The 17,696-nt window shown below is 47.3% G+C and overlaps 3 gene segments (V, D, J or C); all 3 read right to left on the bottom strand.

The window, feature by feature from the left end:
* Nucleotides 1-10,035: 10,035 nt before the first annotated feature.
* On the bottom strand, nt 10,036-10,745 carry LOC125930225 (T cell receptor beta variable 7-2-like). The segment is given in 2 exon segments: nt 10,036-10,248; nt 10,354-10,745. Coding segments are annotated over 2 exon segments (297 nt in total).
* Nucleotides 10,746-12,291: 1,546 nt separating this feature from the next.
* Nucleotides 12,292-13,278, bottom strand: LOC125930481 (T cell receptor beta variable 4-2-like). The segment is given in 2 exon segments: nt 12,292-12,860; nt 12,961-13,278. Coding segments are annotated over 2 exon segments (618 nt in total).
* A 2,144-nt stretch (nt 13,279-15,422) lies between these two features.
* Nucleotides 15,423-17,343, bottom strand: LOC125930223 (T cell receptor beta variable 3-1-like). The segment is given in 2 exon segments: nt 15,423-16,489; nt 16,609-17,343. Coding segments are annotated over 2 exon segments (660 nt in total).
* Nucleotides 17,344-17,696: the final 353 nt, after the last annotated feature.

The following is a 17,696-nucleotide window of genomic DNA, read 5'->3' as shown; positions in this document are numbered from 1 at the left end:
CTGTTCCTGCTAGGGCAAGGAGTCTGCCCCCTCCCAGCACCACACTGCACTTTTTTCCCCTTGAAAGCTCAGAGAGACTCCCTAATGACTGCCGAGCTGAGGGTTTGGCCCCCTGATGGGACTGCACAACCTCAAATTAGTGTTGATAGCATTAAGCCTTGTAGTGGAAAAGAGCTCCAAGCAAGGCTTTCCTTAACCCTCCTGGTCCCAGTTAGCTGGCTCTATGCCCCTGCTCTGCCCAGCGGTTCCACAGTGCCCCCATGTGGTCTACTGGGCAGTAATCAAGAGATTGCCTCTACCGTAATGTGAGTCCTGGGGTATGTTTAAATTAGAAGCTATTCTGGGGCACTTGGGTGGCTCAGTTGGTTAAGCAGCCGACTTGGGCTCAGGTCATGATCTCACGGTTTGTGAGTTCGAGCCCCGCGTTGGGCGCTGAGCTGACAGCTCAGAGCCTGGAGCCTGCTTCGGTTTCTATGTCTTTCTCTCTCTGCCCCTCCCCTGCTCATGCTCTGTCTCTGCCTCTTAACAAGAGATAAAGGTCAATAAATTAGAAACTATTCCATCCTTTGTCTATTGCACTATTTTTGTTTTCTGCCCCCACCCCCAGCAGACCAAAAAAAAAAAAAAAAGGTCAAAAGACAGCCCTAACTACATTGTAATAAAAATAAAGGTGGCAGGAGGAAATGTTTTGGTTTTGAGAAAATTCCCAGTAAACCTAGCCTAAGTTAGATGGCGCTGCTTAAGGAGGAAGCATGGCCGAGATCACCCAGAGACAGCCTGTGTCTGATTGCGGATGGAATGCCAAGGAGTTTAGGATGACAAATAATTAACTGACGTTGTTTTTGCTCTGCTGACCCCAGACAGCTCGCTCGAGGCAGACCATTCAGACAGGTCTCTTTGCAAGGTGTCTGGTGATCAGCTTTCCCCAAAATAAAGGAAACAATACTCACTGTTACTCTATTGCTAGAGAATTTCTTTCTTTCTTTTTAAGATTTTATTTTTAAGTAATCTCTACACCCAATGTGGGAATCAAACCCACAACCCCGAGGTCAAGGGTCTCTTGCTTTACCTGCTGAGCCAGCCAGGAGCTCCTGGAGAATTTATTTCTTCCTCTTCTAATCTTACTCTTGTAGAAACGCTATTTTTTCCTCTGTTCATTGTTACCAGAATGCCCATTTGTCCACATATGATTGCATATGTGCATGTGATTAAATTTCTCTAAACTTTCTTCAATGCCCAAGTAGGAAATAAATATTCTAACCCTCTGTACAGAATGCTAGGAAGGAGAAGCAAGCCAGTCTGGATTAATGTACAGTAAAATATAAATAAATAAACAGGAATTTGGGAAAACAGAATCTGAGAAAGTTTAATTCCTAAACCAGTTAACATCCATCCACTTGCTACTTTCTTAGTTCACTGCCAGCATAAATTTCTTTAAACATTTACATTTGACCTAAGTGTTGCTAAATTTTATTTATTTATGTATTTGTTTGTTTATTTATTTTTAAATGTTTATTTTTGAGAGAGAGAGAGAGAGAGACAGAGACAGAGCAGGAGTGGGCGAGAGGCAGAGAGAGAGGGAGACACAGAATGTGAAGATTTCAGGCTCTGAGCTGTCAGCACAGAGCCAGATTTGGGGCTGGCACTTACAAACCGTGAGGTCATGACCTGAGCTGAAGTCAGACGCTTCACCGACTGAGCCACTCAGGCGCCCCAAGTGTTGCTAAATTTTAAATAGTGCAATTTGTAGAGGCGCCTGGGTGGCTCAGTCGGTTAAGTGGCTGACTCTCGATTTCCGCTCAAGTCACGATCTCACGGTTCGTGAGTTTGAGCCCCACATTGGGCTCTGTGCTGGCAGCACGGAGCCTGCTTGGGATTCTCTCTCCCTTTCTCTGCCCCTCCACTGCTCACTTGTGATATCTCTCTCAAAAAAAATAAATAAATAAGAACACATTTTTAAAAGAATAGTATAATGTATAAAGTGAATATGGACTAATCTATTGAACTAGTCCAATAGTCCAATAGTCTATGGACTATTCTAATCTATTTCTTGACTTTCTAAATCCATGGCAAAGCACCATGTCAGGTGCCACTGAGACGAGATCCTTGGTGCAGCTGCATCTGGCACTGACGGTCACCAGCTCCAGTGCCAATGAGCTATGACCAGGGACCCCTTCTCAGATGCCACCCAGAGGTGGAAAATCCCAGCCAGAGTGAATCTCCATGGATATAAACCAGATAAAATTATCTCAAGCCCAGATGGCAATGTTCTTTAACTGAACGCTTTTTATGAATTTTGTGCACATGAAACTCATTAAAACCTTTTATCAGAGCAGCTGATGCGTCTTCTGGAATTTCTGACGGTACAAAGGGAGAAATTTCCACACCAATACATAGAAATATAAACTATTGGTATAAACCACACTAAGAAAATATATTTTCTGCTTTAAGGAATACCTGGCATGTTTTTATTCAATTAGATAAAATTCCTGGATTGTCAATCAATTCTTTTTTTTTATTCTAATGTTTATTTATTTTTGCGAGAGAGAGGAGAGAGAGAGAGCGGGAGAGGAGCAGAGAGAGAGGGAGACACAAAATCCTAAGCAGGCTCCAGGCTCTGAGCTGTCAACACAGAGCCTGATGCGGGGCCCGAACTCACAAACTGTGAGATCGTGACCTGAGCTGAAGTTGGACGCTTAACCAACTGAGCTACCCAGGCGCCCCGCCAATCAATTCTTAATTATAAATAAAAACCAAACAGAATATATAAGATTGCTTCAGAGATGCCAGAGACCCTATGATACATAGCCATTATATTTCAGACAAGAGAAGCCCAGCTGATATTCTAAAGATATATGAAATATGAAGCATTGGCTTCTGGATCCTTCTAGTATTGCAAACTGGCATCATCTCCTGCCTTTCCCTCCCCCAGAGGAACCTTGTGGGGCACAAGGCAAATAGAAATACTAGAGACTATCCAAAAACCAAGCGAATATTCTGGAAGGACTGAAGCCATTTTGGGCTGGACTCCAAAAGAAAGATAACCAACTGGACAATATATAGCCCCAGAAAGTGAATTATTAAACCATATGAATCAAGAATTTAAAACAAGCATGACAAATATGAAGATGTGCAAAATAAACAGGAATGTAAAAGATGTTAGCACATAAGAACACATAGGGCCAACTTATTGGAGGTCTTAACTGCAGCATACCTCGCATATTTTACATCAGCATGTCCAAGTGTTTTATTATGGGGAAGAATGTTCATGTTACCTGATGCTCTAAGAGAAACGAATGCCTCATATAAACACTGAGAGTTTTTGTCCAATAGGAACTAATATTATTTTCCTAAAGTAATGACTCATTATCAGGGTTGGGTTTTTTTTCCTGTTTTTATAAAAATAAGATTTTGGCTAATACATTTATAATCCAGATAAGACCTGGGAAATTCTCTCTTCTGGAAAAACTAGGTGGAATTTCCTAGAGCTTATAAATTGCCTAGGGCTTCTAAAAGCTATAGAAATCCAAAATCCTTCCCGAGATTTCTGACCATTCCCATGGACGACTGTTTTCTTCTGGTCTTCTCTAACCTTGACTATAAAGCAGAGGTCTTTTTTATTCCTTCAACAAAATCATGGACATCAAACATTGGAGAGTTTAGTAGAAGTGATGAAGATTTGGGGAGGGCTACAAAGGAATCACGTGAGGCAGAACACTGATTTTCACCACTTCCGTCCCATCCTTAATCGAGACCGCCCCTTCCAAGGCTTTCCAGGGTATCCAGTTCTTTTACGTGCATGATACATGTTTTCTAACTTTTAATTTACAGTGTTTTTTACTTTTATTGTGGCGATAAAATATATATACCATAAAACTTACCATTTTCAAGTCTACAGCTCAGTGGCATTAACTATGTTGACATTGATGCACAGCTGTCCCCACCATCCCTCCCTAGAAATTTTTCATCCCAATTGAAACTTTGTATCCATTAAACACTAACTCCCACCCCTCCCCCACTCCGGGTCAGGACCCGCCATTGTACCTTCTGTCTCTATGAATCTGCCCCCCCCCCCCCCCCCCCCCCAGATACCTCATAAGTGGAATCATACACTATGTGTCCTTTTGTGACTGGCTTATGTCACTGACCATAATGTGCTCAATGTTCACCCATGTTGTGGCATGGGTCAGAATTTCATTCCACTTTAAGTCTGAAGAATATTCCATTTCATGTGTATATCACATTATGTTATCAATTTATCTGTTGATTGGATGGGTTGTTTCCACCTTTTGGCAATTGGAAATAACGTTGCCATGAACATTGGTGTGTTGAGATCTGTTCAAATCCCTGCTTTTGCTTCTTTGGGGAATATATCCAGAAGTAGAATTGCTGCATTAGGTGGTAATTTTATGTTTAAATTTTTGGGGAACTGTCATACTATTTTCTTTTTTTTTTTTTTTTAATTTTTTTTTCAATGTTTTTTATTTATTTTTGGGACAGAGAGAGACAGAGCATGAACGGGGGAGGGTCAGAGAGAGAGGGAGACACAGAATCGGAAACAGGCTCCAGGCTCCGAGCCATCAGCCCAGAGCCTGACGCGGGGCTCGAACTCACGGACCGCGAGATCGTGACCTGGCTGAAGTCGGGCGCTTAACTGACTGCGCCACCCAGGCGCCCCTGTCATACTATTTTCCACAGCTATTCCAAAACAGCGCACTCTTCTATCTTCCATCAGCAATGCAAAAGGGTTCCCGTATCTTTACCACCTCATCAACACTTGTTATTTTCTGTCTTGTTTACTTACTATTATCCACACTAATATTATCCTTCAATATTATCCTTTAACATTATCCGCACGAATAGGTATGATGTTCTTGAATTTTTGAAATTAATGGGAGTGCATAGTGAGGTTCTCTTTTATTTTTACTGCTGCTGTTATTTTAAGCATACTATTTTTCAAACCTCAAGTCAAGTCAATATTGGTCTCCAAAATTTTGGCAGGTAGACTTCATCTATAAAATCCACTCTGTACCTTTTTGAAAACTAGACAGTCTTTCCTCACATGAACTGGACATCAGAAAAACACGATTCTAGCTTGGGTCTTGCTACAGTCTGTAAGTAAGGATCCGGTGAATCAGATTATGCCTCGGGGACAAGTCTTCATGAAGCGAGCACAGGTCACATGCTAGCCCCTGGTCACCCCACAGCTCACCTGGAGTGTGATTCTACAAGAAGTAAAGAGCACCAACTGAAATTCAACAGGGGCTTGTTTAAAATTTGCAGCTGGTGGGTGAGAGGGGGCCGGAAAGGGCTTCTGGGCTTCCTTCTGTGTAGGGCAGGGGCCTCACGAGCGAGAGGCCACCTGCTCTTTCTGAGCTGAGTGGCTGTGACAGTGCAGTCTTGTGGAATCACAGACGAGCACGGAAGTACAGAGAGGTCTGGTGGGTGCTGGTTGACTCGAGAGTCAAGGGGAAATTCTCCCTATCTTTTTGAGACATGTACCCCTTCCCGCACATCTGTTTTGACCATAAGGTCAACACTATCTGACTAATGAATCAGACTTAGAGTTCAGTCCACAGTCTTGTTGATATCAGTACTTTGAAAAATGTTTCATTTGTTAAGAACATTCAAAGGTCAGCCTCTCTTCCATCTCTATGATAAGGATCTTGGTATCTGAGCATCCGCGGGTTCCATCAGAGAAGGATAACTAAACTAAGATAGAGACAGGGAAGCGACAGTTGTCCAAATGAAGGAAATGCCCAGGATCTGGAATTGAAAAGCCCACATCAGGAGTGTGCTTCTATTTCCTGGACTCATCTGCTCCCAAGAGATAAAAGTCCACAAAACTGAGAAACCTGGTAGCCATGGCAGGTCAGGGAGTGAGGGACTATTCTCCAGCTCAATGCTCTGGCGTTCTCAGGGAAAAGCTAGCACTCTGAGCCTCTTCACCAGCCGATAGCCAGGTCTTCCTGGGATGCCAATCTTCCTACAGGTTTTTTAGGTCCAGAATCTCATTTGGCTCATTCTTCATTTCTTTCTTATTTCTACAATAGGGCATTGCCCAGTGGAACTGGGTTCAGGGGACAGGTTCACACCCTAGTTTCTCTGATTTTTCTTTGAGGTTATTACTCCTCTGTGTACACGTCCCCTGGGGATCCAGTATGCTCCTTCAAACTCCCTCACTGTCCTCCAGTTTTGAGAGACTCCCCACCTCCTACAGAAAGCTATATTCCTGTTAAAAAGGGAAACAAGCCCCAAATGGAGCCATTTGTCCCTGGACAGCAAACGAAGACTTAACTACAGTTTCAACCTGTCCCAGGAATGTGATCTTTAACAGTCTCTGAAATGTCCTGATCCCTGAGAAGGAGGTCATCTGCATGATAAAAACTCTGTCTTCCCTTGCCACCCAAAGGTGTCCTGTCTTTTGCCCATTTTTAATTGGATTATTTGATTTTTTGGTGTTGAGTTATATAAGGTCTTTATATATTTGTGATACCGACCCTTTACCGGGGAGGTCATTTGCAAACATCTTCTTGCCTTCAGTAGTTTGTCTTTTAGTTTTGTTGGTTGTTTCCTTCACTTTGCAGAACACTAACTCGAAGGAATACATGCATCTCTATGTTTATCGCAGCATTATTTATAATAGCAAAATTATGGAAGCAGCCCGAGTGTCCATTGATAGATGAATGGATAAAGAAGAAATGGTTTGTGTGTGCATACACACACACACACACACACACACACACACACTGGAATATGAGCCATAAAACAGAATGAAATCTTGCCATTTGCAACAACATGGATGAATCTAGAGAGTATAATGTTAAGCAAGATAAGCCAGTCAGAGAAAGACAAATACCATATGACCTCACTCATATGTGGAATCTAAGAAACAAAACAAATGAGTATAGGGGAAAAAAAAGAGAGAGAAAGACAAAGCAAGAAACAGACTGTTAACTATAGAAAACAAACTGATGGTTGCCGGAGGGGAGGTGGGTGGGGGGACGGGTGAAACAGGTGAATCTCGGAGGAAGAGTCCACTTATTTTGATGAGCACTGAGAAGTGGATAGAACTGTTGAATCACTATACTGTATACCTGAAAGAAATATAACACTGTATGTTAACTACACTGGAATTAAAATTAAAAAAAAAAAAGAAGAAGAAAGAAAAAAGAAAGTACCCTGAACTCACATCACTCTCCTTTCTTTTGCTAATAACTTCCTTTCCCCACCCTTCCTTCTAGAACAACCTTAGATTTTGTACAACTCCTCGGAGCATCGCCCTACTTGCTCAATGGGATGCTGCCCCATGCATTAACTGCTTAATAAAGCCAGTTAGATCTTCAAATTCACTTGGGTTGAATTTTATTTTTCAGCACTCGTATTCTTGTAGTGGCTTAAGTAATTAATCTGCCTGACAAATTACAAAGCCTTTCTAACCCCCTTTCCCAGTCATCCTCTGCTCTTTCTGCCTTCCTGCATCTTCTGTGTCCCATTGGAACCACAGTGCCTTCTTTCAATAAACTGAAAGTGTTTATATTGTCAGCTGTGCCAGGAAGGTTTCCAGTAAATTCCCTGGATCCCATATTCTCATTGTCGCCGGAGCCCTCCCTGTTTCCTGTGTGGTATTTCCCAGCAGAATGTAGTACTGACTCCAACTCCTTTGAATGACTGTATTGGCTTCTTCCCCACGTTCTACTTTTTTGCCCAGTGCGAACAAGGGAAGCAAATGGAACTCACATTTCCGACGAGAAGGCTAAATGGTATCGCCATGTGGGAAAACGGTGTGGCCCCTTTTGATAAAGTGAAATGAGTACTTACCATATAATCCAGCAATCTCACTCCTGGGTATTTAGCCAACAGAAAATAAAAGTATATGTCCACACCAAAGTCTCGTACCAGAATGCAATAACCCAAATCTAGAAACAACCCATGGGTCCATCAACATGTAAGTAGATATACAGATTGTGGCAGGGTCACACAATAAAAAAATACATAGGATAAAAAAAGAATGAATTACTAATACACCTAACGATAAGGATGAATAACAAAAGCACGTGTTAGGTGAAAGATGCTGGTCGCAAAAGAGCGTATGATTCCATTTATACGAGTTCAAGAACAAGTACATCTGATCTATGATGATAGGCATGGAGCAGTAATTGATTACCTGTCAGATAGGTATCGACTGCAAGAGGACTGAGACCAAGAGGTGATGACGAGTCTGCATCTTGGGGTGGTGTTGCTAGTTTTTCCATTTGACAAAATGTATATAACTAACATTTATATTATGCATTTCACTTCATGTAATAAAAGATGCATCCCGCGATCCAGTGTCAACAACCATTAATATATTTTTGTATCATTCTTCCAAACAGAATTCTTTCTAAAATTACTTGTGAAATCTACATGTTATCAGATGTTCACAGAACTCCCTAAACTGTCCTTAAAAAAGGAAGAACACATATTCGTGCATATCCAAAAGGCACCACTTCTGGGCATTAACCTACCAATGTTGAAGTGCAGATGTGTGCCTGGCTTGATTGCCTACAAGTCAATCAAGACTGACTAGGGAGCCCCAAGATTTACTGTTTATTGTTCCTGAATCACCTTCCATCTGAGGCTGAACCCAACCAGGGTTGACTCCTGAAGATTTCCATCTGCTGAGTTGCATCAGGGACTTGCATTTCTTCCCAGATGCCAGGAAAACTGGCCTTGTCTGCTGCTTCCGGGGGTCAGGACTGGGGGAGATGGGGTGTTTGCCACAAGATACCATCTGCTGCCCTGTGCTCTGCTTTTGTAACCATTGGTGCAGGGTGTCCTCCCTGGTGCCCTTGTGCTCAGCCCTTAGTGGTTCCTCAGGGAATAAGGGACAGTGTCCTCAGGGCCATCCTGCCAGGGAAGTCCCCCAGCAAAATTCCCTGGGGGACCATGGCCACTGTTCCCAGGACCATTTCTCTGGCTCCCCCTCCTACAGTTCTCCTCTTCATTTTGCATGTTCTCTCCATGGCGTTTCTGTCTTCGCAGCCCCAGCACCCTTTCTAGAGGACTTGGCTGCTTCATGGCGTGAAGGAGAGTTCACTGCCTAGGGAAGGCTGAGCCCTGATTCATATACGGCCCTGTGACTCATTCCTCCTCTAATGCCCATGGGGTCCCTGCAGCGCATTAACTATACTTTCCGTATCTTGGGGTAGGATATTGTCTGTTTAAAGAATAAATGAATGGGGGCACCTGGGTGGCTCAGTTAAATGTCTGGCTGTTGATTTCTGCTCAGGTCATGATCTCACAATTCGTGGGTTCGAGCCCTGCATCCAGCTCAGCACTGACAGTGCGGGACCTGCTTGGGATTCTCTCTCTCTCTCTCTCTCTCTCTCTGCCCCTCCCTGATCTCACACACTCTCTCTCTCCAAATAAATAAAAAACTTTAAAAAAGAATAAACGAATGAATTAGTAAATGAATAAATAAATAGGTGTATAACCAATATGATAAATGCAACTAGCCTTGAACGCTAATGCTGATTTATCTAATTGAAAACTTAAGTCTATCTGCCTTATTCCCAAGAAATATAGTATCTCCCTCATAAAGTGTCCCCTACATCATCCCTCCTGCTGCTTGTTCAAGAACCCTCGGGTCTTAGCTTCTGAAAAGTCAGTCCTTTACAGGTTCCTCTGTAGCCTCATCTGGTCGCTCACTTGGCCATACTTGTCCCACCCTTGGTTGGGGTCCACAGCCACATTCCGTGGCACCTGACAATATTTCCTTAATACCACAGCCCCGGATATCCCCGTGCAAATTTCCTATTCTGCAAATTAAAGTTAGCTTCTGACCTCTGCTCCTGGGAAGACGCTGCAGCCTGGCCCCCCGCCCCTGTGGGCAGGAAGGGCTGCGGGAAAGCCTGGGGGCAGAGCAGCCTCGAGTTCGGGGCAAGGGCAGGAAGCACCTGCAAAGCCATGGATGAGCTGCTGGGGCAGGGGTGCATGGCTGGGTCTCTCAGCTGCTCTGCCAGGATCTTTGGAGCAAGTACGATCTGTCAGGAGTCTCAGCTGAGAATCAGTTCTTCACAAAGCCTGTCTTCTCTGAAGGAAGCTTGTTACAGATGGAAATCAGTAACTCCGCTCCGCTTTCCAGGCTCTGTCGGTACGACAGGCGGTACAAGTGACCAGAGACGGGCTCACACTGCAGAGCCATGCTCTGTCTCATCTCTGGGATGTAGCAGCTAGGGCTTTGGGTGACTTCTGGGTTCTTGTGCCCTGTGGGTGGAGACAGAGGCCAGAAAGAGAATGAGGCAGAAGTTTGGAACCGGTCTTAGATAAAGGGGGTGGGAAAGGAATGTCCCCCACACTCTCAGGACACACCTGCTCCCAGGAGAAGGTGATCAAAAGTCACCCAGCGGAAGATCCTGCTGCCTGTGGCAGGGGGCAGGGGGAGGGGAGGCCTCTCCCCTTTGGGCATCTGGACGTTAGTAACCCAGGAAGGAGACCCTGTGATGTCACAGTGTTGGGCGGCACCCGCAGGTTCAGGAGCACCCCTGCAGGAGGGAGTGGGAAGCCCTAGTGCCCCCCGCCGCCCATACGCGATGCCCCGGGGCTCAGCCCCTGGCCTTTACGCTCTACTGGAATATGGCAGCTGCAGAGGGACCCTCCGAGAGTAAGGGCCTCAGGGCACCAGGCCAAGGGTCCGGCAGGACCCGCTCTCCTCCCCGCGGCCACATCGCAGCCACAGTCCGGAGGCGCGTCGACTCTGTGACTCGCACTTCGGAGCCTGACGACTTAACGCTGGGAATAAAGGGACCAAAAAAAAGAAACAACCTGGGAGCGTCAGTGTGGAGAGGAGCCCACGTGAGGAGGAGAGACCTGAAACCTGACAGGACATTTCAGCGCAAGGGAAGGAGGACGGACGAGGACACTAAGTGCCCAACCCATTGTCCACTGGCTCTGAGCTGGCGGCAGCGGAGGCCCGTTTGCTGCCTGTGTGGTTTAGAGCAGGTGTCTCTGCAGATCTGAAGCTCCAGGTCGAGGCTTGAGTGAGAAGAAAAGAGAAATCGGAGAAGGACAGCTGGGTTACAGAATAAAAGAACGGGCGAAGACACACACACACTTATGTCTCGAACCCATTTCCCAAAGGCTGGTCTCCTCCTTCCCTTTGCAGCTGGCTTTGGCACCGGGACCTCACCTGGAAGCCCCTTCTCCGATTCCCCAAAGCTCAGTGCTGACCCTGAGTGTCGACAGCGATGACTCAGGGACCCCTTGGTTCCTGAGGACCACAGCTCAGAAACCGTGGGCCTGCCGGGTCGGGAGCAAGACACCGCCCGTGAGGACCCCGTTCTTCTCCTCTGGTCCTCTGTAGGGCATGATTTGTGGGGACACAGTGTTTGTTTAGAGGATCCCTGTCAAACCTTAAACCAAACAATGCACTTTACAGCAGGCTAGTTTTATTTCATGATAAAACAATCCTTAAAAAATACCGAATCCAGAGGTGTTTATCTCTTTCAACCAGTTGACAGGGAAGAGTTGCATTCAGGTAAAAGAAACCCCACAGTCTAAGGATGTGCTTTGATAAGAGAGTTGCCACATTAGTTGAACCGGCACGTGGTTTTTTTGGTCTGAAACTTTGCTCAGGGGTCCTCACTGCCCCCTACAGGAGAGAGGAGGGAGCCTTTGTGTCAGTGCGGGCATTGGACTCCCCAGGACACAGGGCTCCGCTCAGCCCTTGGGGTCCCAAGGTGTGTGCAGAACTGGGGCCATTGCAAGGGGCAATGCCAGAAAATATGGGGTTCAGCACAGACAACCCCGAGTATACGGTCCTGCTCTGAAACGCTGGGGGGCCTTCTCCCCTTCTTGCCTGTTGCGGGCAACGATCCAGGGCCATCAGGCTCTCTGGCTGATAACGCAGGATGTGGAGACCTGAAGAATTAGGATTAAAGAGACAGAAGGAAAAAGAATCCAGCCTCAAAGTGTCAAAGCCCGAGAAGAAGAGGAGCCTGCGCAAAGCTGAGTCCCCGGGTGTGCAGCAGAGAGTGGCCTCGAGGACAGCGATCCGAACCTCACGAGGGAGCCACTATCCTCAGTGGTAGGGACTGACAGGGCCCTGTGGTGAGGCAAGCAGATGTTCTGCAAAGGGGCTCGGAGCGCGTTGGGAGCTGGGACCAGGGCTGAGATCCAGGGTCTCACCTGGGTGGAAGGAACAGGCAGAGAAAGGTACGCGTTGGCAGGAGGCTTGGCAGGGCCGCCGCGGCCAGAGTGCAGCGTGTCTCCTGAAAGAGTCCCCGGGGCCACGTGCCAATCGATCGGAAGCTACCGGAGGAACTGGAGGTGGACCCTTTCCGTCCCGCACTCAGCCGCGGGCACAGTCTGGCCCCGGGCAGAGCCAGGCCACAGGCTGTGGGCGTCTGTGCAGGGAACTGGGCCTTGCCGCATCCAGCAAACCGACCGGCACGTCGTGGCCTGGGGTTTCTGTCTGTCTGGGGTCCCACCGGAGATGTCGAGCTGAGCCGTGGTCGCCCCCACGGCTCCCCGGCTGCACCCAGGAAGTTTGTGCACGGGGAGCCGTTGGCTGTGCGGGGCTGTGTCCTTGCTGCTCGCACAGAGATACACGGCGGAGTCCTCTGGCTGTAGGGCGGCCACGTGAAGGTGCAGGTGGGAGCTGTCTGAGCACTCGGGTGTGAAGCGACTGGGGACACTGTCATTTTCGGCGAGTTCCTTATAGTTGTAGGCAAACATGAGCTTCGGTGGCCTCTGAGCACTCTGTTTGTACCAGTACATAGCGTTATGTCCCAGACGTTGTTCGCACTTCAGGGTCCCCTTACTCCCTGTCGCTGCGACCAGGTGTTTTGGTGTCTGGGTAACTGCAGTGTCCCCGGGGACTGTTGGAAGAAAGGGGCAGAATTCACACAGAGAGTATTGCTGCAGCCCTTGGGACTTAGCATGGGATACAGGGGCTGCCCATCGGGACCCAAGACTCACCTGCTTCCAGGAGACAGAGAGCCACACAGCAGAGCAGCCTGAAGCCCATGGTGGAGTCAGGGCCAAGGTGAGCACCATGTAACTAGGTGTCCTGGGCAGGGAGCCAGGCTCTGGTCTCCTTGGCCTTGGTTGGTGGTTGGCCTGTGATGTCACCGTCCCAGACCCAGGGGGGTGTTTCTTCCTCCAGCTTCACACCTTGTCCTTGTACAGATTCTGGCAGAAGGTGGATTTGAATGGACTGGGATGCGTTATTCCTCTGACAGATGCTCCCCTGCTATTAGCTTCCATCCTCGTTTTTAGGCTCTCTCTCTATCCAGCTTCCTTCCAAGACCCCACTCGGCAACAGACCGTTTCCGCTTCAAGAGATCTCCTTCCTTCTCCGCTCAGTCATGCAGATGCTTCCCTCAGTGTCTAAGCCCCATGGAGCCCTTTTGCCCACCTCATGGAGGAGGGAAATAGGAGGGCTGTGGTTCCGTTTGGGCCCAGTGCCCACCACTAAAAAGGCAGGACTGGATGCCAGCCAAGAGTCACACACTGGCGGGGGGGGGGGGGGGGGACGAGGGAGCAGCCATCCTCTGTCCCAGCACTGAGGGTACAAAGCTTGGCTGGGCTGAGAGCAAACAGGATGCTCAACGAGAACAACAGAAGGCATCTGTGCAGGATGAAGGGAAATCAATTTGAAAATGATTTTAGTTTAGTATCTTTGAGGGACCTTCAACTGATGCTCCCAAATGACTCAAGGATGGAGCGCCAATTCACTCTTTTCCTCCTGACCCCTTCCCTCCCTTCAATCCCATCCCTTCCCTTCACACCCGCCTCAGTTTCAATGGCGCCACAGCTCCTCCTTGTGGCCAAGGCAGCACATTTCCCAGATTGCGGGCTTCGAACCAGCCCAGTGGCGGCGCCGCAGAGGGCGCCCTATCCCTCATTCCACAGATGGGGAGCTGGAGGGGTTGGGGCTGTGATGACACCAGATCCACGGAAGTGTGAAGACGAAAGATGCCTCTGAAACAACAAAAAGTGTTGGCAACGTTGCCGTTCATCCGCATACCTAGGACATTCAATTCCTACTCATTTTTCTAGCGGAATAAAGTCTATCAGACTTTCCGGGTGGCCCATAAAACAAAAAATGTAAGGGCAGTATGGGTGAGAGTTTAAGCAAAGGCGTTGGATATTCTCCTCCTGAACAGGTTACGTATATGAGGGGCCTCTAATTCACTACAGGTGGAGATATTCCATTCTTAGGCAAGAACCTAAAATTAAACTTAGTTAAAGGCTGGCATTGCTACTGTTGTATTTCTTACGCTGGACATCCACTGTAGCAAGAAGACACTCCTCTACAATGAAACCGCAAAAACTTGGGATTGTTTGGCTCCCAATAAGTAAACTTCCAAGGATTACAAAAGACAGTAGAATTTAAACTGAAACCTGGAACAATAGGTGGAAGAGAAAGGCGGGGTTGCCCTGAGAACAAAAGCGAACATAAGCATTTCCCAAAGCAAGGGGTGGGTGAAAGGGGAGTTTCGGGTACCTGAATTAGGGATGTGCCTGAAGGAGGAAAATGATGTAAAGCAAATCTGAGTTGCAGTGAAGAAGTAGAATGGTAAACGTGTAAGGAAATTCAAATAAACGTTATCTGTATAACGTAGAATAGTGTATGTTGCTTGAAGATCTAGAGAAAAGACATAACTGATCCCAAGACAGCTTGGATTGGGGCACAGAGTACTGAAAAGGAACCCCAAGGCTGAGTGTAAGGAAATCCTTTTTTTTCTTGTCTACTTCCTTATGTGTATGCTCAGGGTGGGACTCCAGAAGGCTGAGCAGAGGACACGTAGTAGGCTGGAGAGCTGAGCAGAGATTTCAGAAGGCACCCAGCTGGATGACATTGGCATTCAGACCCAGGTAAGATAAGAGACACTGGTGGATGTTCTGTGATGCCCATGGAGTCCGCTGAAAGGCCAGGCTCTAGTAATAATGACCGCATGCTGGGGCTCCCTACCAGGGAGGGCAAAACTGAAATAGATCCTAGCAAATCCTACATTAGAAACTGAAAGATTGAAACCTAATGTTCTTCAGGAGATCATAACATAAGCCAGAGCTTCTCTTCTGTATTGTCTATAATCTTTCAGGTAGAATATTTTATTTTTTTAATGTTTATTTATTTTTAAGAGAAAGAGAGAGACACAGAGTGTGAGTGGAGGAGGGGCAGAGAGAGAGGGAAACACAGAATGTGAAGCAGGCTCCAGGCTCTGAGCTGTCAGCACAGAACCCAACGTGGGGCTCGAACTCACCAGCCATGAGATCATGACCTGAGCCAAAGTGGGACACTTAACCGACTGAGCCACACAGGTGCCGCATCATGTAGAATATTTTCAAAGTCTCCGAGTTGTTTATTTCCTCCCCGAAACATCTCTCTTCTGATCCATACTGGTACCAGTGCTGTACCAAATACAAATTTGCTCATGTTATCTCGCTTAAGGTAGGGCCAACAACTAGCTACCGCATACAGATTTGTGTAGAAAGTCCTTTCAATGTTCAATGTCCTCTGCCACCTGGGTACTGCCTATTCTGGAGGAATCTTCAAGATGCTACTCGGTCAGACTTGGGAAGAATCGCCCCGGTCAGCCCTCCTGGAGGAGGAGTCTGTAGTGCACAAGCCTACCCCTGTGGGTGTTTAGGAGAACATAAGCAATCCAGAGTTTCTATTCTATATTGTCTTTCTTTCTCTCTAGTTTACCTACTGCCATGAACTTTCATGCTTCTCCAAATATTTTTCTATTCACCCGTGCACTCATTAATAATCTGAAGTTTCCTGTGGTCTTAGAAACGTTTGTCTTCACCCCACTTTCCTCTAGGCTTTTGCTCATGGGACAATTTTAGTGAATAGCGTGTTTTCGGTCATAATGTTTGTACAGTAAGTATCAGCAAACAAATTCAAGGAAGGGCTTCTTCCACCAGTTAAGATCTTCTTGTTTCTGAAATCCTGAGTACTTCCGTGAATTTACTGGAAACCCCTGCTCTAGCTGATAAGTAGAATTCTGGGAGACTTCTGTGGGCATAAATAAAGAAGAACCTCACCGGGTGTATGGGCAGCCTGTACTACAGACTGGAAACTCCAGTCTAGGGGTCTCACGGGGGTGAATGGAGCCTCAGGGTCAAGACATAGCCCCTTCCGCAGCTTCCTGGCTGGGCCAGGGGGTTTGTGCACAGGGAGGCAGTGACTCTGCAACGCTGTGTTGGCTGCTGGCACAGAGATACACGGCAGAGTCACCTGTCTCCAGGGCGCTGACACGAAGGTTTAAACGAGCTTTGTCAGGAGATTCAGGTGAGAAACGCCTTGGAACTGTTTCATTGTGAATGAGTTCCTTATTATTGTAGGCAAACATGATCTTCAGCAATTTCTTGGAATCCTGCTTATACCAGTACATAGCATCATGGCTCAGCTTTTGTTCACATTGTAGGAACTTCTCAGTTCCCATCTGTGTGATGAGGTATTTGGGAGTCTGGGAAACTGATGTGTCCAGGGGGGCTGAGAAGGAAAGAAGCAGAATTCAGACAAGTCCCAGGAGGTAGGCTGTTGCTGGACACCTGGTGAACACAGGCTTAGAGACTCAAAGCTGCATCACAGCACCTGGACCGAGGACTCACCTGCTCCCAGGAGGCAGAGGACCACACAGCAGAGGAGGCCGGAGCCCATGGTGGAGACAGGCGGAGACCCACCAGGGGTTCCAGTCCTCAGAGGTAAGAGCCAGGCTGCAGTTGTCCACACCCTTCCTGGTGCCCTGCCTGTGATGTCACAGACTAGAATGACTTCCCCATTCTTGGGCTCTCTTCGTTTTTCATTTCTTGCACTACTCCTTTCAAAGACATTTTCATTCCTACTCCTTTCAAAGGAGTTTGGAATTTCTGGGGGTAGTTTGAATGGGGCAGGCATGTTGCCTTAAGGATCTTTCTCTGCCGGGGCACCTGGGTGGCTTAGCTGGTTGAGCATCAGACTCAAGCAACAGAGTCTGGGATCAGACCACCAGACTCAACCAACTGGGTTGTGGGATCGAGCCCTGACTCGGGCTCCACACTGAACATGGAGCCTGTTTGAGATTCTCTGTCTCTCTCTGTCTCTCTCTCTTTCTCTCTCTCTGTCCCTCTGCTCATGCTCTTTCTTTCTAAAACAATAAAAATAATTTTTAAAAAAGGATGTTTCTCTGCCTCCCTGCCTTTTCCCTCCTCCAGATCTGGTCTCAGAGTCTGGCTAGTTTCTCTTCTCTGGATCTTCTTCACAATAATTCAGGGTGATCCCACTCAAATCTTGGCTCCCTTGAATGTCTGATTTTTGCTCAGCAGCCCCTGTATAATTCTGTACTGTGGGAGCTGTCCTGTGCACTGGCCTCTACCCACTGCATGCCAGTAGCACTCCCCAGCCCCAGCTGGGACAACAAAATGTCTCCAAAGTCACCAAATTGCCCTGGTGAGAACCACTGCCCTCTTGATTCCTTCCCTCCTTCCGCCCCACCCCCGCTTCAGGGTTCTGGAAAAGCCACAGCGCCTCCTAGTGGTCAGCAAAGCACACTTCTCAGACCTCAGGGCCCTCCGGGGCCAGGCTCCAGCCAGCCCTTAAGAAACCGAAATCAGCAAGGGCCAGGCACTGGAGCAGGGAGCTACGACTGCCACAGAGGCAGCACGCGCACGCACGCACGCACACACAAACCGGCGACACTGTCAACTAGTGGTGAAACTTC

The sequence above is a fragment of the Panthera uncia genome, chromosome A2, assembly GCF_023721935.1.
Source record: "Panthera uncia isolate 11264 chromosome A2, Puncia_PCG_1.0, whole genome shotgun sequence".
NCBI classification, from domain to species: Eukaryota; Metazoa; Chordata; class Mammalia; order Carnivora; family Felidae; genus Panthera; species Panthera uncia.
The sequence above is the reverse complement of the archived record's forward strand: the minus strand, read 5'-3'. Positions and strand labels throughout refer to the sequence as shown.